Here is a 17,561-nt window from a genome sequence, read left to right as displayed (position 1 = left end):
CTGGGACTTTGCCACCTTTGTCTCTTCTTTCTCCTTCCCTCAACATAAGGAGCCTCCTCCCAGCTCTGCCAGCCCTTACCTGTGACCCTGGATTTCTCAGCATCTGAGGTCAGCCTGTAGCTCTTGCGGGAGAAAGACACGCCAGCCCCTTTGAACGCCATCCTTCATGTCTTGTGGGCAGCCAGTGGTCCTGGGGGCTGAGCCAGAGGCAGAGCCTGTCTATGCGAAGCCAGCAAAGGGTCCCCACACTGACCTCAGTCCTGAGGATGGCAGGAAAGCTTGGGAGCAGGTGAGGTCAGGTGTATGCACACTCGCACACATACCAACGCAGAGCAGAGCAAAGTAGGGGCTCCCAGCTTCCTACATGGGAAGGTGGGTGGGGTCTGGGCCCATGTGACAGGGCCTTACCATGTCCCAGTGCTCAGCACAGGGCTGGACAGAGAGCACGTGCCAGACATACGTTTGTTGAACCAAACTAAATGCCTCAACCCCAGGAAAATCAGACCAAAGTGTCCAAAGTGAGGTGGCCAAAGGGCAGAGCCCCTGTATCCTTCTCAGTCGTAAGCCACACTGGGTCCAGCTCCTATCCAGAAGAGAGAACCCTACACCACTTTCCCCAAGTGTAGTCCACCATTCAAGGGCTTGGTGCCATCTCTAGCTACAAGTCTTGCTGACACCCAAGGCCAGGATCTCCTTCCTCAGCTCCAGGATCCTCCCTTCTCCTATCCAAAGGCCTGCTAGTTTTCTTGTTTCCACTCAAACACACAGACTCCCACCCCGTCAGAGCACCACCCTTGCCCAGTCCTCATAGCAGACCCCACTGGTCTTCCCACTGCTGTCGATCCCTCACATATCATGGTGTTGCTGCAGCTGCTTCAGAAGCTGCACTAAGTCGCTGGTGCCAGCCTCAATGATCTAGAGCTGTGGGGTCCCAACAATAGCCACATGTCGCTATTTAAATTTGAACTAAAGTTTAAAAAATTAAAAATTCAATTTCTCAGTTATATTAGCCACATTTCAAGGATTCAGTGGCCACATGTGGCCAGTGGTTACTGTAGTAGACACCAAAAACATAGAACATTTCCCTCATCACAGAAAGTTCTATTAGACAGCGCTGGTCTAGAGCCTGGCCCTCTAGCACTGCCTTAGACAACACTCCTTTCTCTGTAGCCTAGTCTCTTATCTCACCCCAAACAGGTCCTCTGCTCCCACCACACACCCTTGCCCATTCACAGTCCGCACCACGCCTGCCCCTCGGGAAGGTGACTCTCTCGCCCTGCCGCCCACCGCAGGCCCTCCGCCAGCGTTCGTGACCGCTGCCCCTCTCACATCAGAGCAAGTGCAGGACAGATTAGACGCGGTCACTCTTTTGATTAGTAAACCTTCCAGACATCCACGCTGAGTGTCAGGTGCTGAGGACCCAGATGAGAGGCAGATCTCGACTTTGTTCAGGGGCTCCCTGCCACGTCGATCCTGTACAGCCACACCGAGGGATCCGGGCTCGGAACCGAACCGACCCCTTCTCGGAGCCCAAGGACGCAGAGGGCAGCGCATGTCTCCCCCAAGTCGCCCCCGCCCGGCCCCAAGCTCCGGAGGATCCTCCAGGCCAGCTCCAGCCCGGAGTCCCGCACCATACGCTGCGACCCCCGCGCGGCGAGCACCCTCGCACCGGACAGGCCGGGGCCGCGAGGGGAGCCGCGGAGACCTGCCGGGCTCGGAGGTTGGCCGACCCTCACTCACCCCCAGCTCCAGCCGCGGCGCCCCGGCTCACAACATCCGCCCAGCCTCTCGGCTACGGCGTCCGTCCAGGGCCAAACCGCGCGTCCGCTGCGCAAGCGCATCCGTCCAGGCCCGGCCTCCGCCAGGGGTCCTCCTCCGCGGCCTCCACCCAGGTTGTTCCCGGCCTCTGTCTCGCCCGACAGCCCAGCCGCCTCCGCCCCACGCTGGCGCAGGAGGAGCTCCTAGCCCAGCTGTGTGGGAACGCAACGTCCTAACTGGGAGACCCAGGCCGCCTATCTCAACTCCTACTCATACTTGGAGGCCCGGCTCAGATGACCTGTAGGACGTCTGAAAGGCCACTCCTGCCAGGGTCCCTGCTACCTGTCACCCCCACCTCCATTCAGGCCAGATGGGTGAACTTGCTTACCTTCTCTGGGATGGCACCTTTGGCGGGGCGAGGGGAGCCTCTCTGGGCTCTGCTGCCACGGGCGTGGGCCGACCTGCCTACAGCTGGGGCGGATAAGTCAGCAAAAGGGGCGGGCTGCTTTGGGGCTGAGGCAGGGAACGCTCCCCACTTTACAGGGATAAGCTGAGGCTCAGAAAACTTTAATATCACCGCCTAGGGGCTGGAACTCAGGCCTCTGGCAGCAACCATGTCCACTCTGCCCTTCCCTTCAGAGCAGCCTAGGCTGCAGGGGGCCTCTACCCCCACCCTAGGGTATCTCAAGTGTCCCCACTGAACCTTTCCAATACCTGCCCACTACATAGGGCAACCTCTCAGGGGCTAGCTGTGCCAGAGTGAAGGCCCTTGCACCTCACCCAGGGGGCTGGAGGCCTGGCCCCACCCCCATTCCTGCCACTGGGTCTCAGGTCAGGCCCCAGCAGGCCTGGAATGGGGGTGTGGAGCCAGAGCCACCCAATCCCGTAGGGACAGGTTTCACAACTTCCCGGATGAAGCTGTGGTGGGTCACAGTGCAGCCTCCAGCCAGGAGGATGGGGTGGCTCCCACTCCTGCTGCTTCTGACGCAGTGTTCAGGGGCCCCTGGTGAGTGCCCCCCTATCCCTATCTGCCTTCAGGAAGGGGTTGGACCCAAGCCCATCCTGCTATTTGAGCCAGGAGCTCAATTTCCTACTGGGCATGGAGCAGTGAGTGACCTTGGCTTCTTGCACAGAACTGGGCAGCCGCAAGAATACACGTATACACTGCTAATTCAGGCCTGCATTAGGAAATCTGCTGTAGCATTGAGGCAGTGTTGGGACCACACAGATGCACGCACACATGCAGGCAATTATTCCTCATGGGTCTGCTCTAACCCTCTAACCTAGCATATGCCCTCATGCTGGTGAGAGCCCAGACTTAGAGTTGGGCCTCTGCCTGGCTAGTATGACAGCTCTGAGCCTTAGCATTCTCATCTGAGAGAAGAGATGGGACAAGCACCATAGGGCAAGCACCATCACCCACTGCTCTCATAGCGTATGTTTTAGACCTGAGCCTAGTGCCTTGCCTACTAAACAGGGGTGCTGGTGATAACCACCATGTCTGGGCCTCCTTCTCCCACCCTGTACAGGGGTCTGACCCTTGAATGTGCCCACAGAGTCCATCCCAGAGGCCTTATAGTTTTGATCTCCTGAAGGGCCAAAGTGAGGACGTGCTGATATACATGCACTGACATGCATGCCCACCCCACAGGGCAGCGCTCACCCTTGAATGACTTCCAGGTGCTCCGGGGTACGGAGCTGCAACACCTGCTACATGCAGTGGGGCCCAGGTCTTGGCAAGAGGACGTGGCAGATGCTGAGGGGTGTGCAGGGCGTTGTGTGCCCCTACTGGACTGCAGGCGAGTGGCCACAGGACCTAGATAAAACTGGGGGCAGGGGAACCCGGGCACTGGGTGACCTTGTGCCTCCTCCTCCCAGGGCCTTCCACTACAACGTGAGCAGCCATGGTTGCCAACTGCTGCCATGGACCCAGCACTCACCCCATACACGGCTGCAGCGTTCTGGGCACTGTGATCTCTTCCAAAAGAAAGGTGAGTGGCTGTGGAGAAGGGCAGGCAGGGGATAGGTGTACTGGGGCTTCAGGCCTTGTTGACCCTGGGTCTCTTGCTCCCAGACTATGTGCGAACCTGCATCACGGACAATGGTGTCAAGTACCGGGGCACCGTGGCCATCACCACGGGTGGCCTACCCTGCCAGCACTGGAGCCACAGGTTCCCCAATGACCACAAGTGAGACACACCTCCCCTCTGTCCCTGCCCAGCGAGCACCTGCCCTCACTCAGCAAGCACTGTATTGCTGCTCTCTGCCGCTAGGTACACGCCCACACTCCGTAATGGCTTGGAGGAGAACTTCTGCCGCAACCCCGACGGAGACCCGGGAGGTCCCTGGTGCTACACGACAGACCCTGCCGTGCGCTTCCAGAGCTGCGGCATCAAGTCCTGCCGGCAGGGTAGGCTGCTCGGAGGCGAGTCTTGGGCGGGAGGAGCATGCCCACGCCCATCCACGAACCCACCGGCCCTGTGTCTCTAGCCGCTTGCGTTTGGTGCAATGGCGAGGATTACCGCGGCGCAGTGGACCGTACCGAGTCAGGACGCGAGTGTCAGCGCTGGGACCTGCAGCGCCCGCACGCCCACCCCTTTGAGCCGGGCAAGTACGCGAGGGCTGCTTGGCACCGAGGCCGCTCTAGGGAAGGGCCCAGGACTCCAGGGGCGGGGCCGGATATAAGGCGGTAGTTGGTCGGCATCAGACAGGGCCTGAGTCCCAGGGTCTTGTTCAGGCCCAGCTATCGCCCCCAGGTTCCTTGACAAAGATCTGGACGACAACTATTGCCGGAATCCGGACGGCTCGGAGCGGCCCTGGTGCTATACCACAGACCCGCAGATGGAGCGAGAGTTCTGCGACCTCCCCTTCTGCGGTAGGGCGCGGGGGCGGGGCCTGGGAGGGCGCCTGGCAAACGTGGGCGGGCGTGCCCTAGCTGGAGAGAGAGGAGGGGCTGGGCGTGAGCCGGCGGTGGTCTCAGCTCCCGCTCGTGGTCCGACCGGCTTCGGTCCATCCAAGGGTCCGAGGCACAGCCGCGCCAAGAGGACACCACGTTCAACTGCTTCCGCGGGAAGGGGGAGGGCTACCGGGGCACGGCCAACACCACCGCCGCGGGCGTGCCCTGCCAGCGCTGGGACGCGCAGCACCCGCATCAGCATCGCTTTGCGCCCGAGAAATACGCATGCAAGTAAGGTGGATGGCCGCCACTGGGAGCGTACTTCTGCGGGTGGGGCCTGAGGAGGGTTCTGGGGCGGGGCTTGAAGGAAGGCGGGGCCTGGGGCAGAGCTGGAGGCTGAGCTCCAGCCGGCCGCGGCCTGGCTCGCGGGCTGGCGTGCTGGGACCCACCAGGGCTGAGGGGAGCGCCTCCCCAGGGACCTTCGGGAGAACTTCTGCCGTAACCCCGATGGCTCGGAGGCGCCCTGGTGCTTCACATCGCGGCCTGGCATGCGCGTGGCCTTCTGCTACCAGATCCGGCGCTGCACCGACGACGTGCGGCCTGAGGGTAAGGCCCGAGCTGGGGCTGGAGGCATAGAGCCGGAGGGCTGGGGTGAGAATGGGCTCACGGCTCCCTGCCGCCCGTCACAGACTGCTACCACGGCGCGGGGGAGCTGTATCGCGGCTCGGTCAGCAAGACCCACAAGGGTGTAACGTGCCAGCGCTGGTCCGCGGAGACGCCGCACAAGCCGCAGTGAGTCCGTCCGCGCGCCCGGCCCCTCCCATACCTAGGCCACAGGCCCCGCCCGGGCCTAACCCTAAAGCGGCACGCTGTGGCATCTCAAACTGGGGCCCGGCAGGAGTTTGGGGTTACCCTATGACTTTGCTCCCCCTGTTGCGTAGGTTCACGCCCACCTCCGTGCCACACGCCCAGCTGGAAGAGAACTTCTGCCGGAACCCGGACGGGGATAGCCATGGGCCCTGGTGCTACACTACGGACCCGGGAACTCCATTCGACTACTGTGCACTGCGGCGCTGCGGTGAGCGCTGGTGACACTCCCCCAGGGCGCCGCCCCTCGCCTCCACCGCCAAAGGTTGGCTCTCTTAAAGTGGGTGCACTTGGGTCTTTCAGATGATGACGAACCACTGTCCATCTTGGAGCCCCCAGGTACGGAATTGGGCCAAGACTGGGTCGGGTCCCATTTGTCCCCCATCTCCATCCAGTTGGGGTTTCACGCGGCCCATCCTATCCCCCAGACCAGGTGCTGTTTGAGAAGTGTGGCAAGAGAGTGGATCAGCGGCACTCCAAGCTGCGTGTGGTAGGGGGCCAGCCTGGGAACTCACCCTGGACAGTCAGCTTGCGCAACCGGTGAGGCACAACTGCATGTCTCCTCAAGAGAGGAGCTGAGGCTATATCCTTTGTGCTTATGCCAGTGGAGGGTAGAAACCTGTCCCTGGCCTCAGAGGTCCTAGCCAAGAGATGGCAGGTCCAGCCTGTGTCTGAGGACTCACTGTTCCCTCTCCTAACCCCCACCCCTCCAGGCAGGGCCAGCATTTCTGCGGGGGGTCCCTAGTGAAGGAGCAGTGGGTACTGACCGCCCGGCAGTGCTTCTCCTCCTGGTGAGCCTTCCTTGGGTTTGGGGACCCATTCCCACCCTCCTGCCTTCATCTTCCCCTTATCCACCTTCCCCAGGCAAGCCAACAGGTGAGCCTTAGGGAAGCCGACTGAGTCATGACTGATCTAGCAGAGCTTCTCTCCCAGCCATGTGCCTCTCACGGGCTATGAGGTGTGGCTGGGCACCCTATTCCAGAACCCGCAGCCCGGGGAGCCAGGCCTGCAGCGGGTCCCAGTGGCCAAGGTGGTGTGTGGGCCCTCAGGCTCCCAGCTTGTCTTGCTCAAGCTGGAGAGGTGTGTGACAAAGTCAAGAGGGTGTGAGGTGGGGGCTGGGCCTTGTGGCCTCAGGCCCTGAGTGCCCTCATTCCTGCTAAAGACCTGTGGCCCTGAGCCAGCGCGTGGCCCTGATCTGCCTGCCTCCAGAGCGGTATGTGGTGCCTCCAGGCACCAAGTGTGAGATTGCAGGCTGGGGTGAGACCAAAGGTAAGAGTCCAGTACAGGGGCATGGATTGCTAAAGGCCAGGAGGCCCAGCCTTGGATCCTATCCAAAGGCCCTCTCTCTCATTCCCTTCACTGTAGGTACAGGGGACAATGTGGTCCTAAACGTAGCCTCGCTGAATGTCATCTCCAACCAGGAATGTAATGTCAAGCACCGAGGACGTGTACGCGAGAATGAGATGTGCACTGAGGGACTGTTGGCCCCTGTGGGTGCCTGTGAGGTCAGTGGCAGGGCCCCTGGCCAGTCCATGGAGGGTATGGGAAGTGAAAATGTACTACTTCTTCCCCAAGAGGGCTAGTTTCTGCCATGGCCCAGGGCCACCTCACCAGTTCTCCCACCTACCAGGGTGACTACGGGGGCCCGCTTGCCTGCTTTACCCATGACTGCTGGGTCCTGGAAGGAATTATAATCCCCAACCGAGTGTGCGCACGGCCCCACTGGCCAGCCATCTTCACGCGTGTCTCTGTGTTTGCGGACTGGATTCACAAGGTCATGCGGCTGGGCTAGGCCCAGCCTCAATCGTATGTGCCTTGGGGAGGACGGGGAAGACGAAGCTTCCTGTCAGACATAAAGTCACCTGTCCTCTTTACACCTGTGCAGGGTGCTTCTTAGGTTCTGCTCTAGGGAATGGATTGGCAACTCCTGGCTAGGCCCTGGGTGGCTCAGGCCAGCGCTCCCGGGGCTGGGCAATCTGACCCTAGGACTACCTTAGCCTGGGGGTGCTGCAAAAGGGCAGGGCCTCACTGGTCCCCTAGATACAGTGTTGGGAGGAGAAGGGTGATGTAGGGTAGTTTCTAACAGAAGGGGCTGCAGCAGAGGGAGCTAGCTTGGTGGAGTCCCAGTTGGCCAGGACAGGCAGCAGCTGAGCCTCTCACTGTCCCCTTACCTCTCACACTGGAGGTAGATGAAGTCCTTATGGCTACAACACCCAGGGCCTACAGTCTCTGAACCCCAAGGGTGGGGCTGGGGTTAGAGATGGCTTGGTACAAAGTACCAGCAGGAACTAGATTCTTTGTTCTCATTTATTATAACTATATAGCCCACATTCCTTCTCTCACCCATCCATGGAGTCCAGAATCCAGGAAGCCTTTCACCACTCTGCCAGACCCTGGGGGTCTCCTCAAGAGCAAAGTATGGCATAGGCCAACCAGCTTATGCAGAGAGGCAGGGCTTCAGGTGCCCAAGTGTGTGCACAGCCAGAGCACAGCATTCATGAAGCTGTCCGACTCCACCTCCACCTCTGATAGTGTGTGGGTGCTTTTGGGATAGAGCAGGAGCCTGCAGAGGTTGGGCAACAATGTTTGAGGTTGGAGGGTCCTCCTCTGCCTACTTGCCCACCAACTGCCAGGGCTGTCCTGCTGTACTCACCGAACAGGCACGTTCCGGGCCTTGAGGGCACGATAATATTCCACGCCCTGCTTGAAGGGCACACGCCGGTCCTCCTGGCCCAGCATCAGTAACAGTGGCGTCTTCACCTGGGCATGGGGAATGGTGGTGAGCAGGGCCCCGGCCTCTGGACGAATTGGCGGCCCACAGGGCAAGGGGAGGGCCGTGTACCTGAGGGGTATACTTGATGGGCGACTTGTCTAGCATTTCAGCCCACACGCTGAGGTCTGGTAGGCAGTCGCTGCTGTAGGGAAAGCCAGTCTCCACCACACACCTGCAAGAGACTGAGCTGATGCAGTCCCAGGAACTCTGGGACCTTCGGGGGCTCCATGGAGGATGGGGTGGAGGGGAAAAGGGCAGGGACCTGTGGGGCACACCCACCAGTCAGGGATGTCAGTAGAGCCCATCATGGACGCGATATTGATCACAGGGTTCCGAGCCACGCAGGCACTGTAGGTCTCTGGGTACTGACCGATCAGGTGACAGGAGAGGAAGCCACCATGGGAACCACCCATAAGGGCCACGCGGCCTGCATCAAAGTGTTCCTCCCGGAGCACCTGCTCTACTGCAAACTACAGAGTGGGGCGGAGCGTGCTGCAGTCAGTTGCCTGCCCAGCTGAATGGAGCCACACCCCTGACAGTCCACCCTCTGGCCTGTCCAGAAGCCCCAGCCCCTGCTACCTGGACGTCCTTCACATCCTGGTTGCCCACATTTCCTGGGAGGGAGAGGATGCTGTCCTGGCCAAAGCCCGTGGAGCCACGATAGTTCACTGGAGGTCAAGGAAGGACCAGATGGGGTGATCAAGCGACATTCCCAGCCCCCTGGACACCCTTTCACCCATCTGAAGTATGCCCTTGTGACCAGCTGTACCACAGACTGTCAAGGTGAAGGGGCCAAGAGATTTGAGGCTGCTGCCCAGTGACCAAAGCACCCTTTCCATGGAAGTTCTTAAGACAGTCCATGTTATCCATGCCATGGAGCCAGGCTGGGCCAGGGCAGTTCCCAGTATTGGTTATCAGGTCTTGGCTACAGAGAGGCGTAGAGACTAGGGTACGAGACCCATGGTCCTTATACAAACCAGGCCCACCCCATCATCCCCCACAGCCTTTCCAGAACCCTGGGCCCTGCTCACTCACCTAGGAGTACTGCAAAGCCCATCTTGCAAAGCATGGCTGGGAACAGCATCCAGGCAGTGACAAAGGATGAATGGGGCCCCCCTGCAGACAGGGAGCAGAAGGTGAAAGAGCCAGCTATGAAGGGTGGTGGGAGGGCAGGGGCTCTCAGGCCAGATGCCTACCGTGGGGCATGACCACCATGGGCACCTGGGTCTTATCTGGAGGGTTGCTGGGCTGCAGAAGGATTGCTTCAAAGTCAAGGCCAGCTGCAGGGAGAGGGCAGCAGTCAGCAGGGCCAGTGCTGCTACCCAGGGGCTCCCCAGCCAAGGCCTCAGTGGTAGCTGCAGGTCTGAGTCTGACCTCTGGAACAGAGACCTTGCCAAGGCAGCTCACACTACAACACATGGACTCCAGGAGGCTCACACTTCTGCCCTAGGCAGGGAGCCCCACTTTGCAGGCACAGCATTCTGGATGAGATGTGGTCACAGAGGCCTCGTATAAGGCCTGTCATCTTTAGACCTTGGTTTTCCCACCACAGATGATTTGGCCTGGTGATGCCCAGCTCTGATACTCAGAGCAGGCGCCCAGATGCCTGGACACTACTCCCCATGACTGTCCACAAGAGGAACAGAAAACCTCTTAGAGGTAATCCCAAGAAACCCCACAATGTGAGACAAGAGGCAGGAAAGGTGACCACAGATGCATGTGCTGGGGAACTTGGAGAAGGCATCCCTCTGCCCCTGGCCCAGCTCACCATACTGCACATTCTCTTGCTCTGGAGGTGGCTGCAGCACCCGGATGCCCCAGGAGATGTCAGGAATGGGCTCGGCCTCCTCCAGGGACACCCACAACACTGACTGCTCCTTCCCTGCAGGAGGCAGGAACCCAACTTTCTGCCAAGGGGAAAGAGTGTATCACAGGTGGCCCAGCTGCCTCCCTGCCCTTGCCCCTCTGCCCAGGGTAGGAGGTGGGCCCCTCTCACTATGCTGGGCCCTTTACCCACCTCCAGAGGGTACAGTATGGACTCCTGTTGTGAGCTGGTATATACAAAGGTACTCACACACATAAACAAAAATACCCCTTCTCAGATTCTAGGCTCTGCTGTCTCCCTGTGCTGTGTTATACCAGAGGACTGGGCACTGTCCCGGGCACCTTGTTCTGTATAGAGCAGACCCTAGCCCAGTAGTTCCCTCCCATGGGTGCCAGACCCTCATGGACCGTGCTGGGCTGTGCCTAGTTCTCCTGACCTGGGGAGCTCTGCCTGCACAGAATCCCTGCCTCCTGGCCTGGGATCTACCAACACTCACCAGGCTTGGGGGTAGGCTGGGCGTGGAGAACTGTACCACCATGAGGTCCCGGTTAATTGTGAGCAGCTTCCAGCTTCCACCTGACCCCCCTGGAGAAGGGAGATGTCACTAAATGCCTGGCAGGGGCCACCACCTTTCCCACCCACTCCCTGCAGAGCCAGAGTCTCAGGCTGGAGGCTCTATGACAAGGTTCCCCTTCCAACCTGAGAAGCAAAGGGACATACACAAAGGGACTGACACAAACCCATGGCCCTGGGTGAGCCTTCTACTCAGTCTGTTGTTCATCCAGCAGACACTGGCTGTGCCCAGGGACCACCAGATCTGGGGACACACCAGACCACCACAGCACATCCACCCACCACTTAATGACTACAGTCTGCAGGGCTGGCAGCTAGGCCAGGGGGTTGAGGGTTGGGGTGTGCCGATTCTGGGCAGTGGGGTCCAAAGAGATTCTAAGCAGGGACTGTGTGATGAGAGGCATTTTGGGAACAATACTTTGGTAGCTTTGTGAAGGAGCAGGTACAGTCAGGGTAGGTGGATGACTCCAAAGACATTTTAGGGGCAGAGTCACCAGACCTGGTGATCACCAGCCAACATAGGGCTTCTCCTGGGCCCTGGGGTGGCAGAGTTGCCACTGTGTGAGAGGGGGCACCCAAGGTTTGGGGAGGGGGAAAGATGACTCTGGCAGATGTGGCATAAGAGTTTTCCAGGTTTGAGGAGCAGGGGTGGGGGCCATGCTGAGGCAGGGCCAGGACATATGGTCTGAATTGAGCACTGAAAGGCAGTGGAGCAGGGAGGGAGTCTGTTGGCTGGCTAAGGGTCCTGCATGGGCAGGGTCCTCTCAAGACTATCAGTAAAAGCTGAGGAACAGTCAGTGGTACAGAGTGGCCGAGAGTGGCCGAGAGTGCCACTACTGCCCGGCATGTTCCAGCTCCGGTCCCACCCCTGGCCTGGCTGGCCCGCCCAAAAGCCCTGCTCACCAGCAGTCAGGGAGGTCACACTGCGCATCTGCGTGTCCACAGCAAACAAGTCCTGAAGCAGACGGGAGGCCATGTGTGGCACCACATCCAAGAGCCCTATGGGTCCCGCCCCCACCTCCTTTCTACCCTCTTGGGGACCCCTGCACCAGGCCACGGCTGTGAGCAACTATGGTGATGTCTATTCAGTGCAGTAGGAAGTGGCCTGAGGACCTGGGTTCAAATCGTAGCCCTGTCATAACTTTCTGAGTGACCTGGGCAAGGTAAGAAATGACTTTGAGCCAGCTTGAGGATGAAATATCACACCCAAAAGGAGCCTGGCACACTATGGCTGTCCCCACCCCATCCCTGGGAGAAGGGCTCTGTCCCATCTCCATCAGCTCTTTGTATAGTGTTCAGGGGCCTACCGCAGTGGCAGCCCCTTTGTCCCCAAGCTGGAAATGCCTCGAGGCGGGGGTTGCATCTCTGCCTCAGGGGAAAAGGCCAAGGGCTCTGTTGTGAGGCATGAGGGCAGCCACCCCCCTCAAGGAAAAGTGAGTCCAGGTCCAGGACAGGGGCAAGCAGGGCCTTAAGGGGCTGGTGAGACTTTGTGGCTGGGCTTTCCACCCAGGGGTGTGCATATGTTATGCTCCAGGCCCAGGGCTCCTGGGGGTTGGTCACAGGGCCTGCCTCTCAACACAATCAAGCCTGCCCCTTACCTGCCGGCTGTGCTGAGCTGAGTCAAAAACCACTCTCTGGCTGTCAGCCGACCAGCATCCCAGAGGCAGAAGGTTGCAGTAGATCCCGGAAAAGTTCTCTGCAAAGACGGGAGGGCTGGAGGTCGTGTCCAGGAGTGGAGGTGTAGGGGGTCAAGACTGAAGCAGGCTGGGCTGCTGGGGAATTCACCGGGGCCCCTGCAACTGTGACAGAATGGCAGTCCCACACACGGGGCCACCCTAGGCAAGGAGGAACTGCCCGAAGAGGGGGGCTATGGGGCAGAGGCCCCTGAAAGCCCAGGAGAGAAAGAGCTTAAGAGCTCCTGAGAGAAACCATGGTGCTCAGAAGAAATGCACTGGCTTTCCTATGAGCTGCTCTTATTGGGCCCCTGCTAGGCACCTGGAGCTGCAACCAAGATGACACCTGCCTGTCCGTCCATTAGTGCTTAGCAGAGTGCCTGGCACGGGGCTCAATAAATCCTATTCTTTAATATCATCACTCATTTAACCCTCACTACAATCCTACAAAGAAGGCAGGGACAACCACCCTCTCCACAGATGAAGAAATGGAAGTTCAGGGAGGTCAGGACACAATCCAAGGACATACAGCTAATAAGGGGCAGAGCTGGGATTCAGACCAGGTCCCCATCACTGCATCCCTGCAACCCAAAGAGAAGATAAGGAGGCCATCCCTTGTCCACTGGACTCCTGGAACTGACCAGGAGGCCTGAGAAGAGACTCTCATCCCTCATGTCCTTGGGATGGTCCAGGATCCCAAGCAGAGCTGTGAGCACCTGCGACTGCAACCAGAGCCTGTCGGCCAAGATCCAACCTCCCAGAGACCCTGCTGACTCAAGGACTTGGACTGGACAAATGCTGGGCTGGGGGCTGAGGGTGGGATAATGCAGCACCCTTGGGCTCGGAGCCTCTAAAGGCGGACATTCCAACCTAGTACACTTTCTGAGACCTCTAGAAGGAGCCACTAGAAAAACAAGCAAAATGTAACTATGAGCTATAGCACAGAAATGAATGAAATTATCTAAATCCGCAGCGAGCTTGGGCTGCTCTGATCTCAGCTTTGGTCCAGTTGACTTCCTTCTATCAGAACTGTTCCCCATGGTGATAGCCCCACTCTCTGTGGAGGCTGGACATGGGGCTGGCCCAGCAGGAAGGGAGACTTCAGAAGGAACTCAGGAAGGAAGAGCTGAGGCAGCTGACCCTGTGCAGGGATAACAGATGGCAGCAAAACAGAGCTGCAGGCTTAACTGCACCCACCCCACCACACACCCCTTACCTCCCAGCTGCCGAGGAACAACGTCCACCACCACTGAGGTGACCTTGGTATACCAGTCATACTGCAAGAGAACACAATGGTCAGGCCCACCAGGGGATTGGCAGTGCCCTCAGGGCACAGAGCTCTGTACCCATCTTCTCTGATAGACCCAGGTAGCCTCAGGGAAGGGAGGGAGGACCTGAGATGAGCCTGATGTATCTCCTTTCTGGTGACCTGGACTAGATGTCTGGAGGGGTCTCTACCTTTCACTTAGGAGCCCAAAGCTCTTCTTGGGCAAGGACAAAGACTGTAACTGCCCACTATATCCCAGTCCCTTGCAGAGCCTGGCCATATGCAAATGAAAAGCAAAGGGAGGAGCATTCTTGTAGACAGAGGATGCTCTCAAGGTGGTGAGTCTTCACGGTGCAAGGCCCCCATACCAGTGTGCTCAGCCTCCAGGCCCTGCCCAGAGAGGACAGGCAGAACTCACACCATCACTGCACCCAGGACAGGAGGTCCACTGAGGGGCCCATGGGGAGATGAAGCTGAATCTTCAGCTCTCATCCACCATTCTCTCCTCCTGCTAACCTCCCCCCGCCCACCTCCAGCTCACCAGGCATAGCTGGCTACACTGATGATGGGGGACCAGAGATGGGTACTGCAGGTAGATGATGCGACACTGGTCTGGGCTCAGCCGGGGAGAAGAAACAGCCAGAGAGTCATCCGAGAGGAGCTCTGGACCAGACAGAAATGTGAGCATCATGCAGGCTGGCAGGGCCAGTGTGTCAGCAAAGCACAGATGGGTGCCAGCACTTACCACACTTCCCCCCGATGAGGTCCACATAGTACAGGGCTGACCTGGAACCACCAGAGAGACACTCAGCTTCAAGGCAGGCCTGAGCTGCAAGGCCCCCTGCCCTGCCCCACTTCCTCACCTGCGATTGGTGCAGAAGCGGATGCCCAGCCGGAAGGGCTCATGCCACCAGCCTACGAACACCACGCCTGTGTCTCCAGGGGCCCAGAATGCCTGTAAACAAGACCACAGGGCAGGTGTGAACAAGGGGCAGTAGCTCAGGCAGGGCCCCTAGACTCCAGGAGTGATGTAGGCCAAGTCAGCACTAACCTGTCCAGGGGACACACTCTCAGGGACCCCCTCAAGCACAGAGATGTTGCTGCTCTCGACATCTAGCACACAGAGCACAGGAGTGCTTTTGGAAACCATGTTTTCTCCCCAGTCTTCGTAAAACACAAACTGATCACCCTGAGAACAGAAGACACTCAATGCCCAGCCTGTCTTGCAAGAGCTTACCCTGCCCCCTGGAAGCCAGTGCCTCCCCAGTTCTGACAGGCACAGTGTGGGCAGGGAGCACGCTGAGCCCCAGGGCTGCCCTGAAGGGCCTCCATTGACTGGCCACAGCCATGAGCACCTTGATGGCCTGGTCTGGCTTCTTCAGCCTGGCCATTTCGTCATCGCTGCCACCGATGTCCAAGGCTTTGGTCTGAAAGAAGGACTCAGCCTTGGGGCGCTTCTTCTCTGCCACATACAACAAGTGTGTCTCCGAATGCGACCAGGACAGGCAGCCAAAGCAGTCTGGGTGCAGGGAGGGCCGATCAGGGGGAGCCCTGGGCTATGGTTGCCCCTCCTGTCCACCCTGCTCACCAGCAAGCTGCCTCACCATCCTCATACACGGGCCCATGTTTCTCCAGCGCTGACAGGTTGAAGCTCTTGAGCTTTCGGTTCTTCTCCCAGACCTGAGGACATCTGGGTATCAGGTTGTCTGCCTCCCAACTGAACCTTATCTGTGGGTCTGTGCCCCCAGTTGCCCAGTACCTGATCTTATGCATACTTACCTCTAGGAACTGCTTCTCCTCCCCAAGGCCCGTGCCTCCAGCCTTGCGCAGCACGGCTTTCAGGGAGCCTGAAGGAGAATCTCTGCTCAGTAGCCTAAGGAGAACACAGGGTAGAAGGTCAGGATTACCTCCCACCCAGTGATAGCCCCATCCTGTCCCCTTACTGGCTACAACTTCTTAAACAAGATTCTTGAGGCTTTGGCCCCACATATGCCTCTGTAGCCCTTCTAGCCCCACCAGGGCAGCTAGCCTTGCCTCTCCTCCCTGGGCAGGGGCTCTACTCTCCCCAGCCTCCTTGAGCCTCCATGGGCTCTAGTCCAACCCAAGTTTGGAGCGAGCCTCCAGTGCTTATCAGGCCATATCACTAGAGACCACATAAGCTCCCAAGGGGCAGGAACTTGGCTCCTGGCCTCCCCTCTGGGCCCTACCTACAATAAGGCATATGGTAAGCATTCATAAAAAGCTTGCAGGTGGCTGTGGCCTTGCCTGCAAGTTTCCTTCCTCAAACTTACTCCCCCCGGGTCTCCACACTGTTGCCCGCAGGCCCTGCAAACACCACTGAGCCTCCATCATGGAACACCAGGTACTGGCGGCAGAATCGGATGTTCTCCATGCGTTCCAGGTCCCTCTGAGTCCACTCTGCAAGGAGAGGCATGAGGTTGCTCAACTTGACCTGACCAGTCCCAGCACAGGCTCCCCCCACCCCAACCCCCAGGAAGGTCCAGCCCACCTCCCTCAATCTGTCTCCAGATAGTTTGAGTGCAGGATGGACAACACTCGGCCACAACTCATGTCTAGGCCCCCAGAGCCTGAGCTGATGACATCTTGGAGAGAAAACACTACTGCTCCCAGCACCCACCCTAGAACCTTGAAGGCAACCTGGCACGTATACGGATACAGCGATGGTGGTGAGCCCTACAAGGCCCACATCCTGCACCCCGGTCTGAATTCTACTCCCACACCCTCAACTCATGCACTCATGGGCAGCATCCTATAACATTCTGAGCAGCCCACCTCCCATACACCTGTGTGAGCAGATCTCCGAGGGGGTGCACCCCCCACCCCCACTCTCTCCAAGCCCCCTCTTCCTCCACACACCCTTCCACAGCCCCCTCCTCTCCACCCGAGTGCACGGCCCCAGAATGGGCCCGCCACCCGATTCCCCTCCATACACACACCAGTATGCAGCGTCCGGTAGCGGCCCCCGTACTGCGTGGTGACCTCCGGGCCCAGGCAGGCGGCGCTCAGCGCAGGCTGGCGGCTAAGGCCCCGGTACAGCGCCGCCGCCTCCTCGGGCTCGCTCAGCAGCACCTGCGCAGGGGACACACCAGGGTCAGACCCGGTCCGGGCTGCAAGCACCACGGGAACCGCGGGCTGAGCCCTCACCTGCCGCTCCATGATAGCCCTGCGCCGCCGGGGCGAGGCGGGGCGTGCTGGCGCCCGGAAGTGAGGCCCCAGGAGGCGGAACCGGGCGTGGCTCGGCCATACTCCGCCACGCCCAGCCGCGCGGTGGGAGGGGCGGGACCTTCGACGAATGGGCGAGGACCGTTAGCAGAGGGGCGGGGCCTCGGTGGCAAGGAGGTGGAGCCTGTGAGGGAGAAGTTGGAGCTTTGGACTCGGGAGTCCTGGAGGGGAAGGGGTCAGGGACCTTGAAGAAAGGAGGAGGTCTTTGGGGGCGGGCTAGGCTGGTGAGAGGCGGGGTCTGTGGACCAAGCCCCAGGCCTGTTATTGGGAGGGGAGGGAATGGGGCTCTGAGGAGATGGAGTGGCCCCGTGGAAACAATACGGGAGCGGGTCTTTAGGGAGGGGCGAGGTCTGTGAGGAACGACACGGCCCACGTTGAGAAGGGGGTGAGGCCTGAATCAGGACTGGGCTGTGAAGCGAAAGGAGCTAGGTCGGACGCAGCGGGAGGGCGGGGCAAGCATCCGAGGGGCGGGGCCTGAGGGATGCGGACCAATGAATCTTTGAAGATGAAGGGTCGGGCGGGGCGGGACAGAGGCTGAGCCCAGTGAGGGTCAGGTCAACGAAATGGCGAGGGTAAAGGCGGGCCCTGCCCCAGCAGTGATCTCCCGCAGCCCTGGGGCTGTCAGATCCCTCCTGGTCCATTACGAGGCCAACATTCACTAGACGGTGCCAGGCCCTGCTCTGGAG

The 17,561-nt window shown here is 59.5% G+C and overlaps 3 protein-coding genes across 18 annotated transcripts in view; 1 reads left to right on the top strand and 2 right to left on the bottom strand.

Moving 5' to 3' along the window:
* The window catches only part of RNF123 (ring finger protein 123), a 31,011-nt gene extending 27,503 nt beyond the window's left edge, over nucleotides 1–3,508 (bottom strand). The window contains exons 1-2 of one of the 7 annotated variants that reach the window (XM_087431002.1): nucleotides 3,422–3,508; nucleotides 80–197 (exon numbers count right to left, since the gene is read on the bottom strand). In XM_087431002.1, coding sequence (XP_087287128.1) covers nucleotides 80–161 — 82 coding nt within the window. In that variant the 5' untranslated portion in view covers nucleotides 162–197; nucleotides 3,422–3,508. Of the gene's footprint in view, nucleotides 1–79; nucleotides 1,558–1,740; nucleotides 1,861–2,146; nucleotides 2,213–3,421 lie in introns of those variants that run through there. The other 6 variants (XM_087431005.1, XM_087431004.1, XM_087431001.1 and 3 more) reach the window with 6 other exon arrangements.
* Nucleotides 1,914–7,395, top strand: MST1 (macrophage stimulating 1). Of its 9 annotated transcripts, none has more exons than XM_087431015.1 (18): nucleotides 2,584–2,764; nucleotides 3,410–3,557; nucleotides 3,637–3,749; nucleotides 3,833–3,947; nucleotides 4,032–4,168; nucleotides 4,249–4,365; nucleotides 4,515–4,640; nucleotides 4,777–4,945; nucleotides 5,130–5,260; nucleotides 5,344–5,446; nucleotides 5,596–5,732; nucleotides 5,825–5,860; nucleotides 5,950–6,061; nucleotides 6,235–6,312; nucleotides 6,455–6,601; nucleotides 6,684–6,790; nucleotides 6,887–7,026; nucleotides 7,152–7,395. In XM_087431015.1, the coding sequence occupies exons 1-18, from the start codon at nucleotides 2,671–2,673 to the stop codon at nucleotides 7,311–7,313; spliced, it is 2,172 nt and encodes a 723-aa protein (XP_087287141.1). In that variant the 5' UTR covers nucleotides 2,584–2,670; the 3' UTR covers nucleotides 7,314–7,395. The 9 variants fall into 9 exon arrangements, with proteins under 9 accessions (XP_087287135.1, XP_087287136.1, XP_087287141.1 ...); XM_004419708.3 differs by having other exon boundaries at nucleotides 4,249–4,369; nucleotides 4,515–4,633; XM_087431009.1 differs by lacking the exon at nucleotides 2,584–2,764 and adding an exon at nucleotides 1,914–2,132 and having other exon boundaries at nucleotides 3,439–3,557; nucleotides 4,249–4,369; nucleotides 4,515–4,633; nucleotides 6,684–7,026.
* A 404-nt stretch (nucleotides 7,396–7,799) lies between these two features.
* Nucleotides 7,800–16,857, bottom strand: APEH (acylaminoacyl-peptide hydrolase). Of its 2 annotated transcripts, XM_004419707.3 has the most exons (22): nucleotides 16,798–16,857; nucleotides 16,590–16,722; nucleotides 15,924–16,050; nucleotides 15,412–15,505; nucleotides 15,237–15,312; nucleotides 14,988–15,151; nucleotides 14,684–14,821; nucleotides 14,496–14,587; nucleotides 14,378–14,418; nucleotides 14,174–14,295; nucleotides 13,582–13,642; nucleotides 12,291–12,388; nucleotides 11,596–11,647; nucleotides 10,616–10,704; nucleotides 10,063–10,201; nucleotides 9,491–9,574; nucleotides 9,330–9,410; nucleotides 8,874–8,962; nucleotides 8,574–8,764; nucleotides 8,364–8,466; nucleotides 8,175–8,281; nucleotides 7,800–8,084 (listed from the first exon to the last, which is right to left on the bottom strand). In XM_004419707.3, the coding sequence occupies exons 1-22, from the start codon at nucleotides 16,807–16,809 to the stop codon at nucleotides 7,979–7,981; spliced, it is 2,199 nt and encodes a 732-aa protein (XP_004419764.1). In that variant the 5' UTR covers nucleotides 16,810–16,857; the 3' UTR covers nucleotides 7,800–7,978. The 2 variants fall into 2 exon arrangements, with proteins under 2 accessions (XP_004419764.1, XP_087287143.1); XM_087431017.1 differs by lacking the exon at nucleotides 9,491–9,574.
* Nucleotides 16,858–17,561: the final 704 nt, after the last annotated feature.

Source organism: Ceratotherium simum, chromosome 5 (assembly GCF_057802395.1).
Source record: "Ceratotherium simum simum isolate JZ-2026a chromosome 5, ASM5780239v1, whole genome shotgun sequence".
Taxonomy (NCBI): Eukaryota; Metazoa; Chordata; class Mammalia; order Perissodactyla; family Rhinocerotidae; genus Ceratotherium; species Ceratotherium simum.
This window is presented reverse-complemented; position numbering and strand designations above follow the sequence as displayed.